This window comes from Aphelocoma coerulescens, chromosome 8 (assembly GCF_041296385.1).
Source record: "Aphelocoma coerulescens isolate FSJ_1873_10779 chromosome 8, UR_Acoe_1.0, whole genome shotgun sequence".
In the NCBI taxonomy this organism is placed as follows: Eukaryota; Metazoa; Chordata; class Aves; order Passeriformes; family Corvidae; genus Aphelocoma; species Aphelocoma coerulescens.
In genome coordinates, this window is record NC_091022.1 from 24,852,928 (window position 1) to 24,877,842 (window position 24,915).

General features: G+C 54.4%; 2 protein-coding genes across 3 annotated transcripts in view; both read left to right on the forward strand.

Annotated features, from left to right (window-relative positions):
• The window catches only part of FOXE3 (forkhead box E3), a 28,534-nt gene extending 25,057 nt beyond the window's left edge, over positions 1–3,477 (forward strand). For both annotated transcript variants that reach the window (XM_069023354.1, XM_069023355.1), the window contains one exon: positions 83–3,477. In XM_069023354.1, coding sequence (XP_068879455.1) covers positions 1,773–2,936 — 1,164 coding nt within the window. In that variant the 5' untranslated portion in view covers positions 83–1,772 and the 3' untranslated portion in view covers positions 2,937–3,477. The remainder of the gene's footprint in view (positions 1–82) is intronic.
• Positions 3,478–17,848: 14,371 nt separating this feature from the next.
• FOXD2 (forkhead box D2) lies at positions 17,849–20,372 on the forward strand. The gene is given in 3 exon segments (XM_069022755.1): positions 17,849–18,738; positions 18,741–18,784; positions 18,786–20,372. Coding segments are annotated over 3 exon segments (1,332 nt in total). The 5' UTR covers positions 17,849–17,954; the 3' UTR covers positions 19,290–20,372.
• The last annotated feature ends 4,543 nt before the right edge of the window (positions 20,373–24,915 follow it).

The following is a 24,915-nucleotide window of genomic DNA, read 5'->3' on the forward strand; positions in this document are numbered from 1 at the left end:
TCCCTGAAGATCTGTGTCCGGAGAAAGGCACCTTTCTCCAAGGCTGTGTTTCACCCTTTTTCTCCTGTTCTCTGTCCTCCAGCCAGCACCTATATTCCTGTTATCCTCATTTGGCAGAATGGAAACCGAGGCAGTTAACTGCAACAGCACTGGTCTGTGTCAGACCAGGACTAGACCCAGGATTGCCTGAGCCCTGGAGAGTGGAAGAAGAGTCACAAATATCTGCAGGAAAAATAAAGCATGAACAATACCACATGCAGGCACAAGAAGAGGAATGAGCGTTGGTGGGAGATAACCTGGATGGTGAATTTAAAACCACTAACAAATGCTTAAAGGAAAGGGCTGAAGCCTCTTTTCCAAAAAACTGGGTGGCTTTTTAGTTTAAAAAAGAAGGGAGGAGGATGATAGGACCCGGTCAAGCTTATCTGCTTGCCTCAGTGGAAAAAGTCTTTCATTGTGCTTTGCTATTGGAAATACTTTCCAACAAGTTACAAACTTGAAGGCTTCAAGTTTTACTCCAGAGGGACATATGAAAGGATCTGCCACCGCATTCATGGTAGACTTTTCCATCTGTCTCTCCAGGACCGAGATGTATAGCTATGCCTAAAGCTGTGGTCTGGTTATAAAAGTTCCTCCTGGCTTGCCCAGCCCACCCTTAAGCAGAGGCTCCCTTCCCTGCTCCGGGCTGGGGTCTCCTTGGGCAGGCATTTGGCTTAGAGGTGATTTTCAGGAGCAATGGGTAAGGACAGCGTGAAAGCTCCAAGATTTTTTGGTGCTGCTAAAGCAGCCAGTAGCCCCCATCAGCTCCAGTCTTGGTGTGTGCTGGGGCTGGGAGGCTGCAGTTCTGCCCAGCCACCTCGCTCTGGAGAACTGAAGAGGTTTTCCTGAAACCCAGTAGGGAATTCTGAGACTGGTGTCTTCCTTCAGCTTCATGCTCTCTGCAGTGATAAAGAGACCTTCATTTTCTCAATCCGTCTCCAAAGTGCCAGCCCTGTCCCCCATCCCTGGCCCACACTGCGGGAGCTACCTCCGGGCAGCCCTGAGCTCTTCGGACCATTTCCCTTTCTCCTGGGAAAAAGAAAAAAACCTTTTCCCAGGGTTTCCTTACCTAGGAGGTCTTACCAAGCTGCAAAGTAACTAAACCGACGGGCTTGATTTCGGGGAGAGCCCCCGGCTCTTGCCGGTGCTGAGTTGGGGCCATCTCTGAGCTCTTTTCACGGGGAAAAAGACAACGAAATCCAAGCGCAGAAGTCGTCCCGGCGAGAGGTTACCTGCTCTACGGCTGCGGGCTGGCGGCGGCACCAAACTCGCCCCGGGCTGGCCGTCGGGACTCGTTTTGTTTGTTTTTTCTCCTGGGAGGAAGCACCAGTTCCGAGCAAAGCGAAGCGCGGCGGAGAACGGCCGGGAGGAGAGCCGGCCGCTGCGCTGGCCCCGGGACCCCCGGGGGAGGGACCGCTCGGGGGCATGGCTATGGAAGGAACCCCAGGAGAGGCCAGGGGATTGAGTCGTGAGAGTCGGGACCCCTCCCCGGGGGCCTCCTCCTCCCGCCGGGGGAGAGGGGCCGGGCGGGCCGGCACCGCACGCCCCTCCGGGGGGGCGACCGCCCTATATATTGCCAAGCGGCTCGGGACCGACCTCCCCATCGCAGGGAGCTGCCGCCGAGCCTGCCCCTTTCCCCTTCCCCTCCCTCTCCCCTTCCCCTCCCCTCGGGGGGGCTTTTTCTCCCGCCGCTCCCCCCCATCCTCCGAGGAGGAGGCAGGCGAGGGCCGTATATGAACGCGGCCGGCTTCCCCTGCCTGCGAGGCATGTGCACGCTGCCGGCGCCCAGCCCCGCGGCCGCGGCCAGCCCCGGCTCCCCCGGGCCGCCGCGGGGGTCTCCGCAAGCACCGCCGGTGAAGCCGGAGCCGCGGGGCGCTGGGAGCAGCCCGGCCCCGCCGCCGCCGCCCCCCGAGGAGCCGCCGCCCCCCGCCGGGGGCCGCCGGAGGAAGCGGCCGGTGCAGCGGGGCAAGCCCCCGTACTCCTACATCGCCCTCATCGCCATGGCCATCGCCAACGCCGCCGAGAGGAAGCTCACCTTGGGGGGCATCTACAAGTTCATCACCGAGCGCTTCCCCTTCTACCGGGAGAACCCAAAGAAGTGGCAGAACAGCATCCGCCACAACCTCACCCTCAACGACTGCTTCGTCAAGATCCCCCGGGAGCCTGGACATCCCGGCAAGGGCAACTACTGGACACTGGATCCGGCTGCAGAGGACATGTTTGACAACGGGAGCTTCCTGCGCCGGAGGAAGCGCTTCAAGCGCACCGACATCACCACCTACCCCGGCTACATGCAGAACTCCAGCGCCTTCACGCCCCCGCCCGCCGGCCGCCCCGCGGCACCCACAGCGCCTTACCCCAATGCCCTCTGCTCGCCTGGCTACGGCCCCCAGCTCTCCAGCACCGTCTTCCACCCCTATGCAGCCGGGGCAGCACCGCCGGCACAGCATCCCAGGATGTTCAGCATCGACAGCCTCATCAGCGGGCAGCAGGCCCTGCAACCCTCACCGCCCTCCGAGCTGGGCCACCCATCGCTGGGCTTGCCCGGAGCCGAGCTGGCTCCTGCCTGCTCTGCCGGCAGCTCCGAGCCTCCCTGCTTCCAGGCACAGCCCGTCAGCCCTGGCTTGTTGGGCCGGGCCGGCCCCAACTCCCTGGCGTACCCCTATGCCGCCTCGCCCCCGCACCTGCCCGTGGCTCAGGGCAGCTACTCGCCCAGCAGCCCGCAGCTCTACGGGGCTCCCAACAGACTGGCCCTGCCGGCCATGCGGCCTCCGGCCTGTGCCGAGCACGGCGAGCAGCTCCTGGGGCTCTCCGCCTCCCCCCTCGGCCAGTTCGGCTCCAGCAACACCTACATGAGGCAGCCCAACTTCCCCGCCGGCCTGGAGCGGTACATGTGATGGGGCTGAGGGGGCTTGGCTGGACATCCCCAGGCTCCCCCGAGCGGCTCTGGACAAGCGGACTTCTCCCTCCTGTGGGGGTCAGCGGGGGTGGAGTCAGGGGTCCCCGGCCCCTGTCTCTGTGCGGACACACACGTGCGGGAGGACTCAATTCCTCTCTTTCTCAGCTTATTTTGAAGTGGAAGCAAGGTGATCTGTTTATCTGCTCCATTCCTTCCTGGAAAAGCCCTGGCTGCATCTGCCAGGCAGGGCTTCCTACACTCGCCCTTGTGCCCAGCCTGGCCCCGGGGATGCCACCTGCAGCAGTGCACCCCGGGGCACTCCCAGGGCGAGGAGGAGCACACTCGGGAGGTGGGTGCATGGTGTAACATGCAGGAACTCTCTCTCAAACGGGCTTTCTCCTCTTTTCCCTGAGTGCCTCCCGTGTAACTGGAATGAAAGTTATCAAAAAAAACCCCTGAACCACTAAACAAGTTCACTGGATTTTAAATGAATATTTAAGATTTATCATTTCCTCTCCCTGTAGGAAAAGAAACCCCAACTTGACTTCTTCTTTTTACTATTTTTAAAATTTACTTTTATTGTTAGAAAGGACATTTTTAAAATAAAGCTTTTTCTTCCAACAAGACCAATGCTGCTGTTCCTCTGGCTCCAGATGGATCTTGGCAAGAGGAAATTATAGTCTTGTAACTGGTGGGAGACGGATTCGGGCTGCTGTTGTGACACCACCACATCTTAGATTTTTAGTGACACTTCCTAAAGCTCTCTATTTTATTATGATTTTCTTAAAACCAAATGGTAATTCCTGCAAAGCTTGCCCATGCAGCCCTTACTGGAATTAAGTTTCCATTTGCATAGAGAGAATGCGTCTTCCCTCCAAAGAATCCCTCACAGGTGAAATTCTGATTTAGCACATCAAATTAGGAGATCGTAGTTTTTCTTCCTAGCAACAAAATCAATTAAAGTTCTAACCTGTTCACTGGCTGGACTGCTGCTATTTATTTACAGGACTCCCAGCCAGACCACCTGACAAGGTTTGAAGGGAGAATTCCCTATCCCCAGATTTAGATTTTTTAAAATTTAAACATCCTTTGGGTAAAAGTGCCAAGCTAGGATTTCTCTCCTGTTTTTCAAGGGTATCTTCTGAAGCAGAGCAGTTTTCTCTAGTCCCTGTTTAATTTTTCTCTCTAAGGAGTTAGAAGTCATCTGAGCTTTGGTGTAAAACAGCATCTCAGTCCTCAGCTGCTGGACACGACCAAAAGTTGATATACAGGCAGGTACCCACAGAGTCAGCTTTTGTCCACATATTGGGACCTTGTGGCTTTACATTCTTTCATTCTATGTGCTTCACAGAAATGGAGAGTGGGGTTAATATGAGAGTGGAGGGAAGAAAATGCTTTTTTCTTCTTGGCTTCCTTAAAATTTGTCCTCCATCTGTCTCTAAAGACTGGCCTAGCTGTGGTCTGCTGCCTTCAGCTGAGTTACTGGGTGCCAAGTCTCCTCTCTGGTCCTCCCAGCTTCACCCTTTCAGCTATCACACTGGCCTCAGCAGCAGCTTCTGTGCTTTTCCCCTGGCAATAACCCTGCTCAGAACAGGCATCGTGAAAGAAATTATCCCTCGAAATACTTTGGCTCTCTCCAATATCTATAGGCAGACATTTTCTGTCTAATGGAAATTTGCAACGTGCCACGCCTGCCTGTGACATACGGCCTGCAGAGATTGCTTGGGGGGGTGCTGAAATAATCACTTGCAAGAACAGTCAGCAGAAAGGACATTTGTCATAGCTCACATTCATTCCCAGGGCCCGATCCTGCAATGTTTTGCTAACAAAAGAACTTTTGAAATCTTGCCTAAGTACCCAGGGTGTCAGAGCCAGACATGTGCCGGAAGCACTGGGTCTGCCAGCTGATGGGGCTGTGACCCCTCTGGGTTTGCACCCTGAGCAGGAGGGCTGCTGAGGTGGGAAGAGCCAGGTACTGACTTGAAATAAAAACAATGTTGGGTGGAGGGAGTGGGCAGGAGATGCTGTGGTTCTGCCTGGGTGGGATGCACCGGGAAGGGTTGGCCAAACCATGACAACTCAGATCAAGCTGAGCTGGCTTGTCCCCAGTCACCTTGGAGACCTGCAGCAGCAGGGAGCTGGTGTTGGAAAGGGTTTGCCAAGTTCCTGGTGTCTCTGTGTGTTAACTCAGGTGCTGGTGGAGCCATGGGGGCTGGGCTGAAGGGGGTCTGGGCTGTGACTTGCTGCTGTTCGCCGGCCGCCTGCACCCTCCTGCTATGGGGCTCTCTGGAGAGTGGCATCCAGCTCCAGATGTAGGAATGTGTCTGCAAGAGACCCATCCCACCCCTGTGCCTGTGCAAGAGGAGATCTCTTCAGCTAAGGTCGCTCTGGTGTGAAGCAGGAGTCACCACAGCGGACTGAATCCCTGAAAACCTCGCTTGGGGAGAGCAGATAACCCTATCCTGGTGTGTTGGGACAGTCCCTAATGTGCAGCACTGGGTTGCACATCTTCCCAGGACTTCCCAGGACCCTATATATCCCCTGTCTGGAGCCCAGAGCCCCCTGCAAGCATCAATAAACCACCCTCACCGCGGGCCTTACACTGCCAAACAGCTGGAAAACAGGGGGAACAAACCCCTTTTCTTCTTTTTCCTGTAGATATTAATCCTCACATGCAAGAAACTCTGGCAACTTGTATTGTGATTGTCATTAAAGTAATGCCTTAAGAGTGTCTTCTTGGTTAAGTTAATGTATCCCAACGAGGCTTTTAAGCTTCCATTTCAAAGCTTTGTTTACAGTTGGGGTGAATCTAGCAAATGAGTAGGATTAAGGTGTCATGTAAAGCATGAGCCTTGCTGGGACAGAGTAGTTTTAAGCTTTGTAAAGTTTATACCTGAGCCCTTCATCTGTTCTGGTGTCTTTTCGATGTCCCTCTTTGGTGAATAAGAGGGATTTGAACGAAACGGGAGTAATTATCACTCGGATTGCAGCTGTGAAACCAAGTCTCCTTTGAAATCCTCCCCTCTTTATTTAGGGAGTTTAGGGATATTATGTAATGACAGTTGTAACAATCTCGAGCTCATACAAAAGACAGAGGCAAAACTTTCTGTGCTGAGATTGTGGAAGGAATGTCATACCTCAGGGTGATGGCGAGAGGTACTCCGGACTTCCCGTGGTGGGGAGAGAGCCCTGTCCCGAGCCCGTGAGGTGCCGCCGGGGGAGGTGGAATTGATTCCGAGCACCAAAGAGATTTAGTGGTGGTCTGGGCTATCTTCTCTGACTCCTCAGGGAGCAACTCTTTGCACAAAAGGCTGATTTCAAGTAACTCAGGCTGCACGTTCAGAAACACACAGCCAAAACGAGCTGCCACTTTGAAAAGGTGTTTGTTTTCCACTGGGAAACACTGGCTACCCGCAGAGGACCGACTGAGTTGCAGTGTCTGCCTGCGTACAACAGCATTCTGCACCTTTGGTGCTTGTACCACCTTCCTGCTGCTTCCAACAGGTTCAAACAAGCAGTAAGAAATAACTTTTCCAGGTTATATTCCCGGGCTATAAATAGTGTTTTCCATCCTGTTACAAACAAACACGGCGCTAGCTGAAATTTTAATTGAAACACATTTCCTGAAGAACTTACCAGTTCCTCTGGTAGTGTTAGGTTTTGTCTGGATGCTGCCAGCTGTTCACTGACAGTCTCAATGCTGGCAATGTTACACCATAACTCATGGTTATTCTATGCAGTGCTTTGCCCTTTGCAAATACACATTCAGTGGTGTTTCTTGGAGGCCAAGATGGAGTCAGTAAAGTCAGACAGTGATGGGGAGATGGGCAGTGGGTGCCGTGGGGCTGGCTGAGATCGGCTTTGCCAGGTAATAATGAGTTTTTAACAAATTAGCACCTGGCAGTCAGCACTGCCCAAGCTCTGAGCTACATCTCGGGTTATGGGAGATCCATCACCACTTCTGCTATGTTATGTTTAAATCCTTTATGTTCGAAAGTTCCTATAAGGACGGGTATGGTGGTGCAGCTGCTGTGTTTGTACAGGGCCAGAGCAACGCTGCGATGCCTTCCGACGCTTTACTCCAGGGGTGTAACGCCGCGGCGAGGGGGCGGCAGGGGCGAGGTGGCCCAGAGTGACAGGCGGCGTGCTCAGGCCAACACTGACCTCCAGTGGAAAGCCCTGGGAAGCCGCTCCCGGCTCCCGGGGGGGTGCTCAGCATGTACCGGCAGCATCCCGGTCTTTGGGGTCCTGTTGGCAGCTGCGGGGGATCAGGACATCGCGGAGTTTTGGGGTACGGTCAGGATGAGACACAGTGAAGTTTGTTCAGGGAGGGTCTTTATGAAACACAGCGGGCTGGATACAACCTCCGGGCTTAAAACACCAGTTACTCACTCTGGCGAGGTTCCAGAGGAGAAGGCTTTCTCTGGCTTTACCTTCTTTTACCCTTTTCCTAAGCCATTGCTGGGCACAGGATACAGGGCTGGGCTGTGTTGGCTGTCCCCTGCAGCTCTTCTCCCTAGAGTGAAAGTAGGGAAACGAGTGGAAGCACAGTGAGAATCTGCGCCCTTGATGGAAGGGGAGGGGCCGGTGATGACAGATCACTCCTCTGCAGCAGCCAGTCTCATTGGCAGCCTGACTTTGTGTTTGAAATGTGCTACAGAGCTGGGGGCTGGTCTGGCTCTTACCAGCGCCCAAAGTGCCAGGCAAAGCAGCAGAGCCTGAGTGTTGGCAGCACAACACCTACGAGCTCTTGGGAGAGATCCGGGCTGCAGTCGTTTCACAGCCTTTGTACCGTGCTTGCTGAGGGGGTTACTCTGCAGCCATTGGGTTTATGAATGTAACGAATGAACTGTGCCATCCCAACACCAGCAGGCAGCTCTGGCTTGTGGCAGCTCAGGGTGCTGCATGGAGAAAAGGTGTGCACCTGAGCCACTTACACGTGTGCCTGGGAAAAGTTCATTTTCCATTTTCCATTTGCATCAGCGCTGCTGAGCCAAAGGCAGCGGGGTATGACCCCTGCAGAGAATGGGCCCAATGGTCTCAGATGTTTTGGGTGCTTTCTATCTGCACCAGAGTCATCTCAGCTTGGTTTTAAAACTTCCCTGCTAATCAGGTGTTGGAAACCAAGTCAAATCTGTAGACCCATTTTCAGGGGGTTTCAAGTGACCTAATCTGGCTGGAGCAAATGGACCTCAAAAAGCACAAAATTGTCCAAGCTCACCGGCCACCCTGGCTCTTCGCTCAGAGCTGGCCATGGGTTCCAGCAGAGGAATTACCCCTCCTGTGCAGGTCAGACCAACCCAGGTCTTGGTTCTACCCTTTTCAGATGTTCTCTGCTTGAAAGACAGGAGACTGAGTAAAGCTGAGGGGACTCTGCTGTGCCTCAGTATTTTCAGTTTCAGAAAGATGCTTATATGGAGCTGTAACTCCCTCCCGAGAACATCCCATCCAGCACTCCTCTGTAACAGAGATGCGTTTACCCATGGGAAAACAGGAGGCTGCCAAACCAATCTCATCTTTTGGAGCCTTCACCCTCAAGAAATCACAAGTTTTGCTATCCCAAAGACACAGTTAGGGAACATTTTCTTGCCAGACCCCAAATGCATCCCAGCAGAACTTTGTGTTCCCTGGAGATGGCAAAAGTGGCCACTTGGTCAAGACGCTCGCTTTGGGTCACCATGGAAGTGATGGAAGTGGGGTATGGTTTTGCCTCCTGCACTGTAGGCAGCACCCACGAGGTGGCAGCCAGGTGACACCCTGGCCAGGCCCTGTGACCCATCCTCAGCTCTCCTGCCCGGACCCCACCAGCCGCAGACCCTCTCCAAGCAGCATTTTCCTCTCCCTGGTTACTTATTGTTAGGTTTTCCACAGTGTTGGTTTAAGCACGTATCCATCCTCCCCCGGCTTGAAGCCCTTTCTTTCCAGGCTGTCTGCTGCTTGGATTCTCCCCGAGCTGATGCTCACCCTCTAAGTATAATTGCAATACAAAGTAGTTTCAGAATAGCGTGCAATAGTGGCTAATTATTTGGAACAATTATACATAACAAAGACAGAGCCAAGCAGCAAGAGGGCTTAATTGTCTGGCCAAGCATGAAATAGCACAGGATTATCGCTCACAGGGGGAGGGGAGGCAACAGAGGAGAATTGCCCCATAGAATAGGCAAGAATCCAGCCTGCTCTGGAAGACAAAGTTTATTGAAGAACTTGAAAATTCCCCGTTGAAGCATCTTCTGAGATGGCAGAGAAGACATGAAAAGGATAATGACCCAGAATATGGGCTTAAGGCACAAATCCCTCCACTGACAGACTCCAGGCCTACAGGCGCTTAAGAACATGCTTAAATTTTAAGCACATGAATAGTCCCCTTTGACGGCTCACGTGCTTAGAGTTAAGCTCAGGCATAAGTGTTTGTAGGATTGGAGCCCAGATTTTTATTGCAACTAGGCTCTTCTCAGTAATGACAGGAAATAAGTGATGTATAAAGTGCACAAGCTCCCCAGGCAGTGCCATGAAGGCCTTTGCTCCATGTGAGTGACAAGAACCTGCTGTGAGCCACGGCAACATCCACACCTTCCCTCCCTGCCTTGGAGCTGGGGGGGAGAACAACAACTGTGCAGTGGTGAGAGCAGCATCTCCAAGTCAGGAGTGGAGCCTCAGAGTCCACAGGTGTGGGTGAGAAGGTGAGGAGATTGCAAAATGGAAAAAAGATCACCATTAAAACCTAAAAAGTGCTGTGGGTGTAGCTGGAGTTCAGCCTTGCTTGAGAGCACCAAAAAGCAATGCCTTGGAGAGCTTCTGAGGTGGTGTGGAAAATGAGAATAGTTTTTCAAAAAAAGTGGTGAAAATTCCCAGAAAATATGAGCAGATGAGTGCAATAGCAGCTCCTCTCCAAATAATCCCTGCTTAGGCATGCACCTGCTTTTTCTGCACAATAGGGTTTCTCTCGTGTGACATCTTCCCTGCTCTTTCTCCATCTCTGAAGGTTTTGCTTTTTGCAAATCTTCCCATTTTTACACGACAGCTACCTGCTGGGCAGTAGCACTTGTCCCTCTGCTTGAACTTAGGTCACTGTTTTTCAATTGTCTTTGGGGCTGGAAGGATTTGGTTTTGTTAGTGGGACAGCAGCCTTGTGCTGGTGACTGCAGATGTGCTAAAGTGGTGGTGGTGGTGGTAGAAAAAGTGGAAGGTGTGAGATAGGGGTGCTGTGAGCTTCAGTGGGCTGGCTGACCACAGGGGCTGTGGTACCTGCCATCCCATGGATGTCCCATGTCCCAGACCTACAACTGTGCCTGAAGGTTTGGATGGGGGTGCCCATGCCAGCAGCGGCGTGTGAGAGCAGTTCAGCTTGGGGAGTTAGCTGTGGAGGAGGTTTTGCCTTAGGAAAAATGAGTGGACATGTGGATCTGCCCCATAGGAGGTCAGGCCCCCCTCCCCACTCTTGGCTGTACTCGGCACACCCCTATCAGCCCCCCTACAGGGATGTGCTCCACAGGGTGGGAGCTGCTGGTGGAGGAGGTGGCCCCACCACTGCCTCCGTTAGTGCACCTGGGACCTCAGCTGTGGCTTGGGCATCGGCGCCCATGGGTCCAGGACTGCTGCTGGCAGCCACTGGAGGGCATTATGTGATCCATACAGCCTTCCTATGGGGCCATGTGTGCAGCCTCCCTGCCTTTCCCAGGCAGGGACACGTGCTATGGAAACACCCACATTGCCTTTTCCTCCTTTCCGCCCGTACGGGGTGGGGAGCTGACATCACCTCTGGGGAAGGGTCAGGCCAGCTGGTGCCAGTGTGGGCTGGGATGTCCCTCAAGCGCTCGGGACCTTCCCAAACCACCCCGATGCCTCAGTGCATTGCCAGCCTGCCACAGCGTGCCTGTGCAGCAGCTCAGAGCAGCGGGGCACGGGTGGAGGATTTTCTCTGAAGCCAGAGGTTAATTATGCTTTATTGGATAATTTTCAGCTGCCAGCGCTGGCAATAAAAGGGATTTCCTCTAGATGGCACGCTTATCTCTGCACTGGGAGGCAAGCCCACCAGCCTGCATCCCCCGCAGGACCCCAGCCATATATTTTCAGGGAACAGATAATTTATGTCCTCTTATATCACAATTTAAATGCTCAATATCTAGACTGTACAAAAGCCTGGGAAATGGTAATAAGGAAAAGGAATTTCATAGTGAGCACTGCTGAGATCCAGTTAGCTGGGTGATGCTGAGTATCCATCTTGAAGAAATCTGGTCTTTCCAAGTAACATAGAGCCATATGTGAAGCATCAGCCTTCCCTTTATCAGCCCTCAGTGTCGTTTCTTCCATGTGAGTGATCCAGTTTCCTCTTCCCAGCAAGAATAAGCAGAGGTTACCTGCAGTAAGTGCAAGAAGTGGGGATGTGTGTGTATGTGAAGCCTCAACACCCCCAGAGTGGCTGGATTAGTTTTAATCTGTGTTGACAGGTTTCCCCTCTCTTGCCCCTGTGCAGCTCAGGGTAGCAATTTCTTCTGGTGGTTTTAAGAAAGGAGTAGAAGGTCACACCAGTCTGGAGCTGAGATTCATCCTCCTGTGCAGATTCAGCCACAAGTGGTGCCTAGTTTAAGAATTTTTCCACCTGACAGTCCTTCACTACGTAAGGGGAGAGGGTCAAGGGGTTTGATTCTGCCCCTGCTTCTCTACGCATGTGAGATGCCTCACCTCCCTCCCCATACTTTAGGTTGCACATTTTTCTCTCTGTTTTTTCAACTTCTTCCCAAGATGGGAACAGGGAAAAGGAGCCCTGTGCTATATTTCTGTGCAATATTATGTAAGGCCAAGAGGCAAAATATGTGTATGAAGCTCTTTGAGAGGCAGCTCCATAGATATCAGCATGTACACGCGGGGCTGGTTTTTCAGAAGAATACAGCAGATGGACCCAGATTTGATCCCTGGATGGAGATGGCTGGATATTTCCATAACGACTCCTATCCCCAGCCTTTTTCTACATGAAAAAAAAAAAGCAATTTAAAAACAATTTTTATACTGATCAAGCTTTATTCCAGTAATTTTCCACCTTCTCTGTAATTTCCTCCTTTGAAGGCCCTCCCTGTATTGCTTCTGGCACCCAAGTTGAAGGTCCTCAACTGGCACTTCTGGCACAAGTGGACTTTTGTGATTTCAGTGGGTGAGGTGGGCATGAGCTGAACTGCTGAATGCAGAAAACTCAGCATCAGGGATTTCCTGGACAAGTTTGGCATGATCAGATGCTAACACAGAAAACCTGGACTCAAAAACCTCATTGTGAGTTTCTAAATCCTTGTGGATCTGGCCATTTATTTGGGTTCTTGCACTGGTGCACCCACATTTGGAAAATCTGATTCCCTCCCACATATATCTCTCACCTCCCAAAAAACCCCTAAAAATCCTTCCTTCTATTTTCAGGGGATTTTGGAAAGAATGAAGTGATTTAGCAGGCTTGTTTTCACAGGGATATTTTCCCTTGTGTGGTAGGCACTGTTACCAGGCTGTTCTATACACATTGCCATGTGCCAGAGCATAATTGCCTTCCACATGCATCAACCTTTGGCTAATGTGTTTTTTATGGCAACCAGGAGAGCTGGCTTTGGTGAGTCTCAAAAGTACACCTGGTGGTTTATGGCTTGAAAATGCTGCTTTCCTCTGAGTCATGGAAGTGCATGTATCTCTTTTCATGTCAGATTGCTGAAGAATGGTATGAAAAAAGGGCTTAGAGCAAGTCAGAGTTAATCAGTTGAGTGTTAAGCTGTGTATGAGCTTGCCTAGTGGGCTTCAAACCCACATGGGATGGGATCAGTCATGAAGAGAGAGCAGGAGGCAAAGTTTTGGAACCACAAGCCCAAAACTAAGGTCCTAAAGTCAGATCATAGCACTTAAATAAACGTGTTTTTAAGATGTTTCCCACTCCTCTGAGGAGCAGAAAAGACAGGGATAATTGTGCTCTGAAGTTTCATGGAGACTCAGCCCTGCACATGGGGTTCCTGGGAAAAGACTTCGTTGGAATCCAGGCCTTTTTTGGTGTGTATTTTGAGACACCTGCATTTGAAAAGTCAAGTCAACAAACCCGAGCTGTCCAACATCTGAACGCTGCAGGGATGGATATTGGCACTTGGCTCCGGTGGTTTCCAGTCTGGGAATTTCATGTATCTCTCACTATCTGTCACCACCATTCCCACTGACCTCCCTGTGCTGGGAGCTCATGGTGTGCAGGCTGCAAACTGATCTTTGCAAGCTGGGAACTGGCAGTGCAGGGCTGGAAAAAGGGTTGAACTGCAGGGAGCACTGAAGGTCTGAGCCTTGGATATGGAAAGAAGAGAAATAATATCAAAGGAAATCGCATAAGTGGAAAAAGAGCCCCCTGGGGCAGCCCAGGCAGCAGCAGGTCTGTCTTGTTCATGTTTTCAGAGAAGTTAGAGGTCAGCCAAGCTTGATAACGAGGTAATAAAGAAAAATCCATCACTGAGCCTTGGGGGATTGGTAGATGCGGTTCTCATCACAATAAACGAGTTTAGATGCTGCTCAGCAGAAGCAACAAGAACGATTATGGGTCACAGACCCAGCAGATCATCGGGAAGGGTCTGGGAGCAACGTCGGCTGGGCTGGAGCTGAACTTTCCACATTTCCCAAGGTGATTCACTTCCCGGGGGTTGCCCCCCCCCCCCCCCCCCCCCCCCGCTAAACCCCCGCGCCGGGAGATGCTCCGGGCATCCCTTAGGCGTGGGTATGACCAGTGCTAGGGCAGGAGCAGAGATCGCACCCTGCAGTGCTCTGGGGTTCGTGTTCTGCCCTCCGACTACCCCCCCCCCCCACCAAATAATGGTCTGGGAAGGAGTTTTTCCCTGTGAGGGGAAAAAAAAAAAAAAGAAAAAAAAAATTAAAAGGTGCCTGGTCGTTGTGGCCAGTTCTGCAGCTTTCAGGAGCTCCGACGAGGGTGGAGGCACCGGGAGACCCGGGGGCAAAACCTCGGCCGTGGGGATCCACCTGCTGAAGCCGTCAGCAGGGCATCAAACACAGACCCCACACGCCTGGATCAAACGCCTCATTAAGACAGGCGGGAAAGAGAGTGAAAATCAATTTAAAGGAGAAAAAAAAAATCATAATGATCGGCTGATGGCCTTTATTATTTTTTTTCCCTACTTTTGAGACTTTTTGGAGACTCCCTCCACTCCACCAGCACTCATCCCTACGCATGTTTGATTCCGCAGTTTAACGTGAAATGTAAAACAGAGTTGGGTCCAAGCGGGAAGCGAGGCTGTCTGTAAGGAAATAGTGCAGAGAGGAGAGCAGAAAAATTAAAAATCTGCCCAAGGAAAAATGCTTCCCTCCCAGCCCAGCACGCCAAGGCTCGGCGGGGCGATGAGAAGGCAATCTTTTCGGGCAGATCAATAGGGTTTTTCTATCGGGAGACCACATCATTTCTTACCCCAGCGTACATTAAAACGCGCCCGTCGCTCTGCGTGTGGATGCACGGCCGGGAGTGTGCCTGTGAGCGCGTGTGTGTGTGTGCGCACCGTGTCTGGGATCCGACCATCTGGTTTGTTTCAATCCAGGGTTTCCCATTGCTAAATCATCTCGGGACGGGTGTAGTTTAGGTACTTTTTCTCGTTTTGATTTGTTTCTGCAGCCGATCTTGTGTGGCAAAGCTGAGGCTGAGACCGACTCAGCGAACAGAAGCCGTTCGGAGACGAAGGGAGCGGGATTCATTCACTGTCGTTTCATTGTGGGTCATTCCCGACTCAAACGGGGACAATATTGTGCCTCGAAACAGGCAGAAATCGTGTCGGTGGTGGGTGATCGGGACACGCTGTTTCTCGAGCTGCAGCGCTCTGGGTGCGTGATGCGGAGGGGGAGAGCCAGGTCCAGGCGAGAGCAGGACAAGGCACCGGCCGTATCCCATCAACGGCGCCTCGGATCAGCCCTTCTCGCCTCCCCCGTACATTTTCGGCCTCATCGGGGTCCCCATGACCCCGACTACAGCAGCAAGCGGCTCCACCCGGGTTCCCCGTTCCCGGGGGCTCCCCGCGAGGTCTGCCCACCTCTCCAGACATGGGGAGAGCCGGCAGCCGGGGCAGGGGTGGGCAGGCAGCAGCCAGCCACATCTGTTTCACTTCGAGCCGTGCGGGACCAGCCTCCAGACGGAGCGACCGGGAGGCAGCCTCCCTGCGACCGGGCGCCGCGGGGGGCCGGCCGAGCATCTTCTCCCCCGGAGCATCCCCCGGGCGATGTCCTCTGCCCCCGTCCGCCCGGAGCGCGTCATTTTGCTGCTTCCCCCCCGCCCTCCCCTTCGCCGCCCTGCAGAGGCACAAGGCGCAGCTCCCGGCGGTTCCTCGCTGCCATGAAATGCACCAAGTGGAAATTCAATCGCCCCGTTGTGTGTGTGGTCGAAATCTCTGGCAGCTGCTTCGGAATTTTTTATGACACTTTCGTTTATGTAGGGGAGGCATAACTATTATTTTACTTAATAAAAATGGAAAGCGGCTCGGGTCTTTTCCCTCTCCGTTCTCTTCCATTTGTTCTTCCCACCGCCTTTCCACCGGGCTGATGAACGGAGAGTTTAAACAATGTCGGTAGGAAAGATGTGGCATCTCCGAGGCATTTCTCCGTGTTAGACAGTTATATATACATGTATACATGAAAAAATATATATCAGGAAAGGAAAGAATATAAATATAGGTGCAGTTGAGTATATATATACACGCAAACATATGAGAGGGAGATATATGCGTATGTGTTATGAACACAGGTTAGGAGCATCGAAGACGTATAAAAGTGAAAGCTCAGGAAAGCTCCCCCAGAGCTGTCACGCGCCCGCGGGACAGACTTCCCACCTTCCTGAGAAACTCTCAGCACAGTTTTCCTCTCTATTTTTCCCCTCCGATCGAGAAATTCTCCCCGATGTCCTTGCTAGGGGCGAGGGAGGAGGATGCGACCGACTCCGCGCAGAGGCTCCGGCTCGGTAATCGCTTCTTCCACTGGAGATGTGCGGACGGGGCCGTCCGCTTCTGCCCTCTCCTCGAGGTCCCCCCGAATTCGCCGAGCCTGTGCACCGAGTCGTTAGGGCTTGAGTAATTGTGACCGGCATTTGGAAGCGGGGCCGCGCAGCTGTTTGGCCCGGCTCCCCGGTATTAGTGCTGGAGATTTTATCACCAAATGCTCGCACCTGTTAACGGCAGAGACTGGCAATTCATCACCGCGGATTCTCACACTGCTGAACGTGGCCCTGGCGGGGGGACATCTCCTCGTGGTACCCCCTTGGAGGAACCCATCCCTTCCTCCCTCCCCAAGCATCCTCCCACGGGAAAGGAGATACGTGTTTGCAGAGCCTCCAAGGGGAAAAACCAAACCAACCCAAAACCTAACAGTGCGAGCGTGGTTCGAAGTGTCCGCGGTAGAGACAGAGACTACCTGCTGTCACAGCCACCTACGGGACATGGGCTGGGCAGCTTCCGCCGAGGACGCGTTCCCCGGACTGCGCCAGGGCAGCTGCAAGCGGGGCAGCGGGGCTCTGCCACCCGCGGGGACACTGCGGTGGCTCCCGGGGACCTTGTGTGCCTCTGTTTAGAAGAAAATTCGCCCGCTTCGCCTGCAGCCCGCGACAAGGTGGGTGTCTGCTGCCCACCACCTCCTCCTGCCAGCCTCAGCGGAGGCAGGAGAGCGGCAGACAGAAGGTCCCGAGGCCGCAGGATATTCCCCTTCCCGAAGGGTTCCTGGGGCCTGGGCGGGCTGTGGGTGGGCCGCCTTGGAAAGTGGTACCCGGCCGGGCCAGCCGCGTCGGGCGGAGATGCAGGACTCGGGTGCGGTCCCAGCACCCCGCGGACAAGCACAGCCTTTGCTTTGGCTATTTCTCGCGGGAGGAGAGGCTCGGCAGAGAGTTGCTCTTCGCCCTCCGGGCCGCACCTGCCGGGCGCAGCATCCCTTCCGTGGGAGCCCTCGGAGGAGGCGGATTTCCAGGCAGGGTGCTCCGGCCTCGGTGACGTGTCGGTGACGTAAGCGCGTGGAGAAGGGGAGCTGGGATCCCCAAATTCACACGACCCCTCAAGGGGGCCGGAGGTTCGGTCCTGGCGGAGCGAGACTGCGGGAGGTCTGCAGCTCATCCCCCAGCTTCGGGGATGGGCAGCCCTCGGGGGGAGAAGGGACCCTCCGCGGAAACCCGCACCGAGGAAGGCGACCGTGGCATCGCGCAGGAATGGGGTCTGAGAGCCTCCAGCACCGCGGGGCACTTGGGGCAGGGAGGGGCTTTATCCAGCGTCGATCGCCCCCCTCCTGCAGCAGCCGGCTCCAGACGAAGCCGAGGGCATCCGAGAGCCAGGGGAGCGGGCAGCGCCTTTCCTCGAAAGCATCCCGGGCGGGGGACACGCTCCCCGGGGACCGGGCCGGGCCGGGCAGTCCCTCGCCGTGCCCCGTGGGGGCTGCGGCGGGCGCCACGTGATGCCGGGGCGGCCGTATAAAGGCCTGGGGAGCGCTGGCAGCAGACGCAGTGTGGGAGCGTTTCCACCGGGTCCCAGCTCGGGAGGGGTGGGGAGGGGGGAGCCGCCTTCCCCACTTCTGCCCTCCCCCCTCCCTCTTCCCCTGCCCCTCCCTTCCCCCTCCCCCTCCCTCCCCCCAACCAGAAAAGGAGCCGTCGCAAACCCCACTTTTCCTTTTTTTTTTTTAACCTTTATTTTTTTTTTCCTCTCTTTTTTTTTTTTTTTTCCCTGTTTCTCTCCTTTTATTATAATTATCACCACTATTTATTATCGCTACTCCCGAGCTCCCTGCCCAGCCCACGGGCGCCCCGTCCCCCCGCCCCCGCCCCGCGCCCCCTCCGCCGCCCCTCCCTCCGCAGCCACCACCCCGCAGCCACCACCGCGGCCCCGCCAGCAGCGGCGCGGCGAGCGGGGCGCGGAGCGGAGCGGCGGCGCCGGGGCGCGGAGTCCCAGCGGCGGCCGCAGCCCTCCGGCACGGCCCCGGGCCCATCCCGGGAGCCGCCGCTAGGTGGGGGGGGGAGCCCGGCCCCGGCCGCCCCGGCCGCACAACAATGACTTTGGGCAGCAGCGGCGGCGGCGGCTGCGGGATCATGTCCGAGCGCTCCCCGGAGGAAGAGCCGCTCTCCGAGGTGGAGGACGCGGATATCGACGTGGTGGGCCCGCCCCAGGATGGGGGCAAGTACAGCGAGGAGGAGGAGGAGGAGGACGAGGAGGAGGAGGACGAGGAGGACGGCGGCGATCCGCTGGGGCTGGCGCTGCCGCGGAGCGGGGCCGCCAAGGCGCGCATGGGGGGGTCCCCGGAGCGGCTGTCCCCCGCCGGCGGCTCGGAGCCCGCCTGCGCCCGCGGCGCCGCGCCCGGGGAGAAGGCGCCCGCGGGCGGCGGCGGCGGCGCGGGGGGGAAGAACCCGCTGGTGAAGCCGCCCTACTCCTACATCGCCCTCATCACCATGGCCATCCTGCAGAGCCCCAAGAAGCGGCTGACGCTGAGCGAGATCTGCGAGTTCATCAGCGGGCGCTTCCCGTACTACCGGGAGAAGTTCCCCGCCTGGCAGAACAGCATCCGCCACAACCTCTCCCTCAACGACTGCTTCGTCAAGATCCCCCGGGAGCCCGGCAACCCGGGCAAAGGCAACTACTGGACGCTGGACCCCGAGTCAGCCGACATGTTCGACAACGGGAGCTTCCTGCGCCGGAGGAAGCGCTTCAAGCGGCAGCAGCAGCTGCACCCGCCGCACCCCGAGCTACTGCTGCGGGCCGGGGCCGCCGACCCCGCCGCTTTCTTGCCCGGCTTCGCCTACGGACCCTACGGCTACAACTACGGCCTGCAGCTCCAGGGTTACCCCCACCACCACCACCACCATCCCGGTGGCGGAGGCGGCGGCGCCGCGGGCGCCTTCCCCTTCCCGGCGCCGCACTGCCCGTTACCGGCTCCGCCGCCTCCCGCCGCCGCCTCCGTCTTCTCCGCCGCCTCGGGGCTGCCCTCCTTCCTGGGCGGCGAGCTGAACTGCAGGAAGTCCTTCTACCACCCCCAGCTGAGCCCCACCGCCCTGCCCGCCGCCCTCCTCCAGACCCTCAAGCCGGACCCCTCGCCCGCCGGCGGCGGCGGCGGCGGCAGCGGCGGCACCAACCACCCCTCCCGGCCCTCTTTTTCCATAGACAACATCATCGGGGGGGCCGTGCCCCCGCCGCCCAGCACCAACCCCAGCGTCGCGCCCGCCGCGCCCTACCCCGCCGGCCAGGCGGGCCCCCCGGCGCAGGTCCTGGCCGTGCTCAGCCCCGCCTTGGCCCCGGCACAGCCCCAGGTCAGCCTGGCACACGAGCCGCTCCTCCAGCCGGCCCAGAACTTTTCCAGTAAAATCACAACCCTCAGCAGCTGTCATTTTTAAAGTGTGCTGGGGACTGGGGAAGGGGAGGGGGATGGGGGGGAGAGTCGCGAAGCAAACGGCCCCTTTCCAGCTCTCCCCCGCTCCTCCGAAACTGCTCCCCTTCCCTCTCCCCGTGTCCCCCCCATCTCCTCCTGTTGTGTTTTAAGGTAGGAAATATTTTCTTTTTTTTTTTTTTTTTTTTTTTTTAATTTTTACTTTATTTCCAGGCTCAGTGGCATCCAGATCTGTTTGTCTCTCTTTGCTCGGAAAAAAAAAAAAAAATCAATAAATCGGGAGGGCGGGAGGAGGGAAAGAATAACACGATTTGGTCCTACAAGCGCCAAAGCGTATTTATAAAGTGGCCGTAACATAAGCTGGGACCTGGGCTGGTTGAACAGGCAACGTCTTGTGAGGGGCGGAGGGGGGGCATGTGAAGAACGAAACGGTCTTAGGGTCAGAAATGTTACCTTTGAGAGGTGCGGGTTTTCCGCGGGGGTCCCCCAGACCGCCTGGGAAAGCGGCCAGGGGAGTTGCGGACGCCCCCGGTCGCAGCGAGCCCGTTTTCGTTCCTGCAAGTCTCTCTGCCGGGTGGTTTTGCCATGTGTGTCTATGTCTCCCCTGCTCTCAAAGAAAATGTTTTAATGGTCCGATCTTATTTTTAGTTTCTTTGAAGCTTCGGGTTTGGTTTTAAAAGGCACTGTTTAAGGTTTCTTTGTTTTTAAGAAGAAGAAAAGTCGGTGAAACTCAGGACTGCGGTTTATTTTTTTTCTTTTTTTTTTTTTTTTTCTTTTTTTCTTTTCCCCAATTAAGCATTCAAATGCACGTTTAAAAGAAAATCGGATCCGTCAGGAAGTTTGGAGAATTCCCATACTATTTTTTTTTTTAAATCCCCGTTTTCCCACCCTCTCCGTGCGTGGGTTTTTTGGTGTATTGGTAATTATTTGTATATAGATTATTCGGGAGCTAATGAGCGGAGTCCAGTTAACTCTTCACTGGTTGTGCATCCGTCATATCTATTTTATTGAGAGAATCTGTGAATAATTTGATGTGGAAAAGGCAACAGAATTTTGTCCACCGTTGGTGTAAATTAATAAATGTTTGTGACCTGGTTAAAAAAAAATAATCATCCAAATCGTTCTTTGCGATGTCCTTTGTCACGCTGAGAGCCGAGAGCCCCGCTCGGGCCTCGGAGAAGCGAGAAGCTCCCAACCTCGGGCCGGCGACTCTCGGGCGTTCGGCAGGGGCTGAGCGGCCCCTCCGCGGCCGGGCGCGCAGCCTGCGCGGGGCTGCTCCGCGCCGCCCCCCTGCCCAGCGCTGCGGGCTGCCACACACCGCTCGGGCGACGGTGGCGTTCCCCGCTGTGAGTCCACGGGCCGGCAAAAGCGAAAAGATCCCCGGATATATTTTTTTTTATTCCTGTTAATTTTATTTTTTATTTCTTGGATTTTGGTGTCTCCCAGAAAAAACAAAACAAAACAAAACAAAAAAGCAACCAACAAAACAAAACCAAAAAATACCCCGCGTGTTTTCGGGGGAAGGAGGTGGGGGCCGGGAAAAAGGTTCTCCCTGCTTCACCCCCTTCCCCCCCCCAGCTCCTTTTATTTTGTTTGGAAAAGTTGACACATGAGAAAATAAGTTGGAGGGCTTCCCCCCCGCACACACGTCCCCCTTGGGCCTGCAGTATTTGAATGACCGAATGAAACTTGATCTCTGCTTAAATTTTGCAACAACTTACAGAGTAAATAAACATCTTAAAGCGCTCCCTTCTCTTCCAAACTTCTCCCCCCTCAACCCCCTCACCCCCAATTTATTTATTTCAGGGACCAAACGTGGCTCTTTGGTTTGTTTGTTGGCAGGGACCCTGATCGAAAGAATCGAGGCCTTTCTGACCGGGCAGCCAGCTGAAGGAGAAGGAGAAAAAGGAAAAAAAAAGCTGAGCCGTACGAGGCAGGGAGCAGGGGACGGAGCCGGTCCCCGGGCAGCGGGGCTTTGTGCGGGGCCCTCCGGGGCTCAGGCAGGAGCAGGAGCCGGGCGGTGCGCGCCGGGGAGCAGGGGGGGACCGGCTTTTCTTTTCTCTCCCCCCACCCATCCCTTTTTTATCCCCCTCCTCTGCCCCTGTCTGTGCCACCTCGAACCTCCGCGCAGTTTGTTGATGTTGTTCCTGAACGTGCCGCCTCCCCGCAGCGAGCGGTCTCACATCTCGCCTTCACACACATTTGCTTTTGAAAAGCGATCTTCGTGTCCGGCACTTGGTTGTCTCCCTTTCATGTCCAGCTCCTACAAAAGGGGCTACAAGACTCGACATGGGAGAAAAGAGGAGGCCAATGAATCTATTTTCCAGATTGCCAAGCACATGGTTGGAAATTGAAGGGGCTTTTGTAGCATTTCCCCTTCCTCCCTCCCTCCCCTCTCCTTTTCTTTTGCTTGTGTGCAAATTGTTCAATTGCTCTGGCAGGGGTGTTCCTGACAAGCTCATTACTAGAAGGTGCCAGACCCCTCCTCTCCCTCTCCCCCGAAGTCTTTGATGAAGTTAAAATGCGCTGATAGCTGCTCTTGGGGCTATCTTTGTTCAGCCTCTTTTAATAACCAAGCCTGCTTTGAGGAGACTGGATCCGAGGGAAGAAAGCGATGTGTAGCGAGGCTGGGTGGTGGTTGTGCGCCTGGCTGAAGGGGGGCTGGTTATTTTAATATAAAGTAGCGATTTTTAATAATTTTTGGCTTGTTTGTTTGTGAAGTGCAGGAGGAAAAGGAGCCAAGGGTGCCAGGAGCGGATAAGAAATGGCAGTCGATGGCCGTAGGGATGAAGGAGGCGTGTGGCCCCTACAGTCCCGCTGGTGCAATGGGTTCTCCAAGTTGGTGGTCTCAGGGTTTGAAGGGATGGAGGGGGGTCCTCTGCAGGGAAGCAGTGTTTCCCTGGAGAGCCCCCTGCCCCCACACGCTCAGGAGAGGGGGCTTGTGGGGGGGGCGTCTGGGACTGGGACACCTTTCCCCTGCTCCCTTCATCTCCTTTTGCCTTGCGGAGTCATTGTGGGTTTTTAAGCCGCGGTCGCCGGACAGGATTGAAGCTGAACTGACTTGAGGGCGGGGGGATTCCCCCCCTTAACCGGGAGTCGTGGTACCCACGCAGGAAGGGTTGGGCTCGGCTCCCACGGACCTGCGGGGGCTGCGAGTGCAAGCGCCGTCGGGATTTTGATTTGGGGGGAAGAACCCCAAGCGTCTCTAAAATTAGAATTTTCCCCATTCCCTGAATTTCCCTGAAGCACCGCAGCTCGTTCCGTGCCCCGATCAGATTCACGCCGCCTGCGAGTGCCTGTGTGGCTCGGGGAGCCCCCCCCGGGAACCGGCTCTCCCCCGTCCGCCGGAGTGGGGGGCGGCGGGGGAGGACTCGGGGGTCTCCCCTGGGTCTGGAATGCCCCGGTCGGGCTCGGTTCGGGGGTTTCACGAGAAATTTTGCCTCGGCGAGGCAGGACGGATAATGGCCCCTAATTACGGGGCTGGCTGGCTCCGCGGCCCCGATCTTCACGGGACATTATTTTTAAGCGTTCAGCGAGGATCATTTTTCACGCCTCGCTGCCTAAAAGAGGGTTTTATTTATTTATTGGAGGGGAGGCGAGGAGGACACCAGCAATAACCGAGCACTGAAAGGAAAATAATTAGCTGTTGCAGTCGCTGCTTGGGAGTCCCTGGCCAAAAAGGCGACTTGGCATTTCCCTTTCCCTCCCCTCCCGTGCGTAGGCTCCGTAGCCCAGGTTCTCGGAGCTGCTTTCGGGGGTTGGTTTTGTCAGTGCTAAACCCCGGGCAAAGCCCTCCAGGAGCCCGATCCTTTTCTGCAGGTTTGGGCTTTTTTTTTTTTTTCCCTTCTCCCTTTCTGGTCGGCGGCTGTTTCCGAGTAGGAGCGTGAAGATGCGGATTCCCCTGTCTTGCTTTGGCTTTGATCACGCATTCGTGGAGATGTTTTTGGTTCTGTTTTTCCTTTTTTTTTTTTTTTTTTTTTAATGTGCCCCCACTCCTCTGCTTTCTATATGTCAGATGAAAGGCTTGGAGCAAAACCGCGACGCTCTCTGCGTAGTTACTCCGCGGAGGATTTCCGTGTGCGCGCAGCCCGGGAGAGGCGGAAAACGGGAGATTCTCCTCGGGTTTGTCGGGGCGGGATAAAACGATCCTGCCCCGGAATGTCCCCGTCGGGACCACAGCGGGAGGGCTGCGTGTGTGTGATTTCTCTCTCTGCTTTCGCTTAACTAAGCCCGTGTTAAGTGGTGAGGATCCCGAGGAGGGAACCCGCTGCGGGTGCGGGACCCCGGTCCGGCCGGGCCCGCTGCTCCGCCCGCTCGGCCCTCACCTCCCTCCTCTTCCCCTGGCACCTTCTGCTTTCCATTACTGCTGATTTGGAGAATTAGGAAAGGTCAAGATCTTATTCCTCTCTCCGGTAGTTTTTTTGTTTTCTCTTTCTAGTTTCTCGCAGTCCCGAAAAAAAATAAATCATCCTGGATTATAAAAACCACCTTTAGACATCAAGAACATCTTTTCCAATAGTTTGATCCTTCCTCCAGCACTGCCCTGGCCTTTCCTAGTGACTGCGCAGAAAGTCCTGTTTTCACGGTGAATTTAGGATTTAATAATAACGTCCAATCTCCCTGTGCCCCAGTGCCCGACCTGAAAACATTGCCCTCCAGCATCTTCTTTCCCTCCCCATCTCTCTTTCGTTTCTTTCCTTCCCCGAGCAGAACGTAGAGAAATGAGATTTTTTTTTTTTTTTTTAAATAAATCCCGTTTTCCGATCTGGAGAGGGCAGGAAGAGCTGTCGGAGCCGGCTCAGCCGCGGGAAAATTGTTTTGGAAATTAGTTGGTGCTTTTGAAATCTCCTCGAGATGTTCGCGCTAGGTCAGGGACCTCTGCTCGCCCCTGTGTCTGTCTGTCAGGCGAGGAGAGGGGCAGGGGCTCCGCGCTCTCCCCTCACCTCCCGGTCTCCGGCTCATCTGTCCTTCCTCCTCTGAGTCGCCTTTTATTTCTCATCCGCTCTTTTTTCACTTTTGATTTCTCCTTTGTCATTTCCCCTCTTCTTTCTTTCTTCCCTTCTTCCCTTCTTTCTATAATTAATTTTTCTCTTTCTTTCATTATCTTTCTTTCACATTTTCCCTCTTATACTCTTCTAATCTTTCTTTCTTTCTTTCTTTCTTCCTTCCTTTCTTTCCTTTCTTTCCTTTCTTTCTTCCTTTCTTCCTTCCTTTCTTTCCTTTCTTTCTTCCTTTCTTCCTTCTCTATTTTTCTTCTCTATTTTTCTCTATTTCTCTCTCCCTCTCTTTCTTTCCCATTTCTTCTTCTCTTTTTATATCTCCCCACCCTGTTAAATTTCTTTGTCTTTTGGTTTTTCCCTCTTTCCCCCTCTTCAACTATTTTAATTTATTTTGGTTTGTTTTTCTCTCTTTCTCTCTCTCTCTTCTTTTTCGTCTTTCTCCCTTTTCTCCTTTTCTTTTCCTCTCTTTTGCTCTTACTCTAACAATTTTCCTTTTTATTTTTCTATTTCTTTTTCTTCTACTCTCTTTCTTCTTCGTCTTTCTCCTTTTTTTTTTCTTCCTCCTTCTTTCTCTCGCTGTTTGTCTCTCCTGTCTCACCCGCTTCATCTGGGGTTCATCGAGGGCCACTTTCC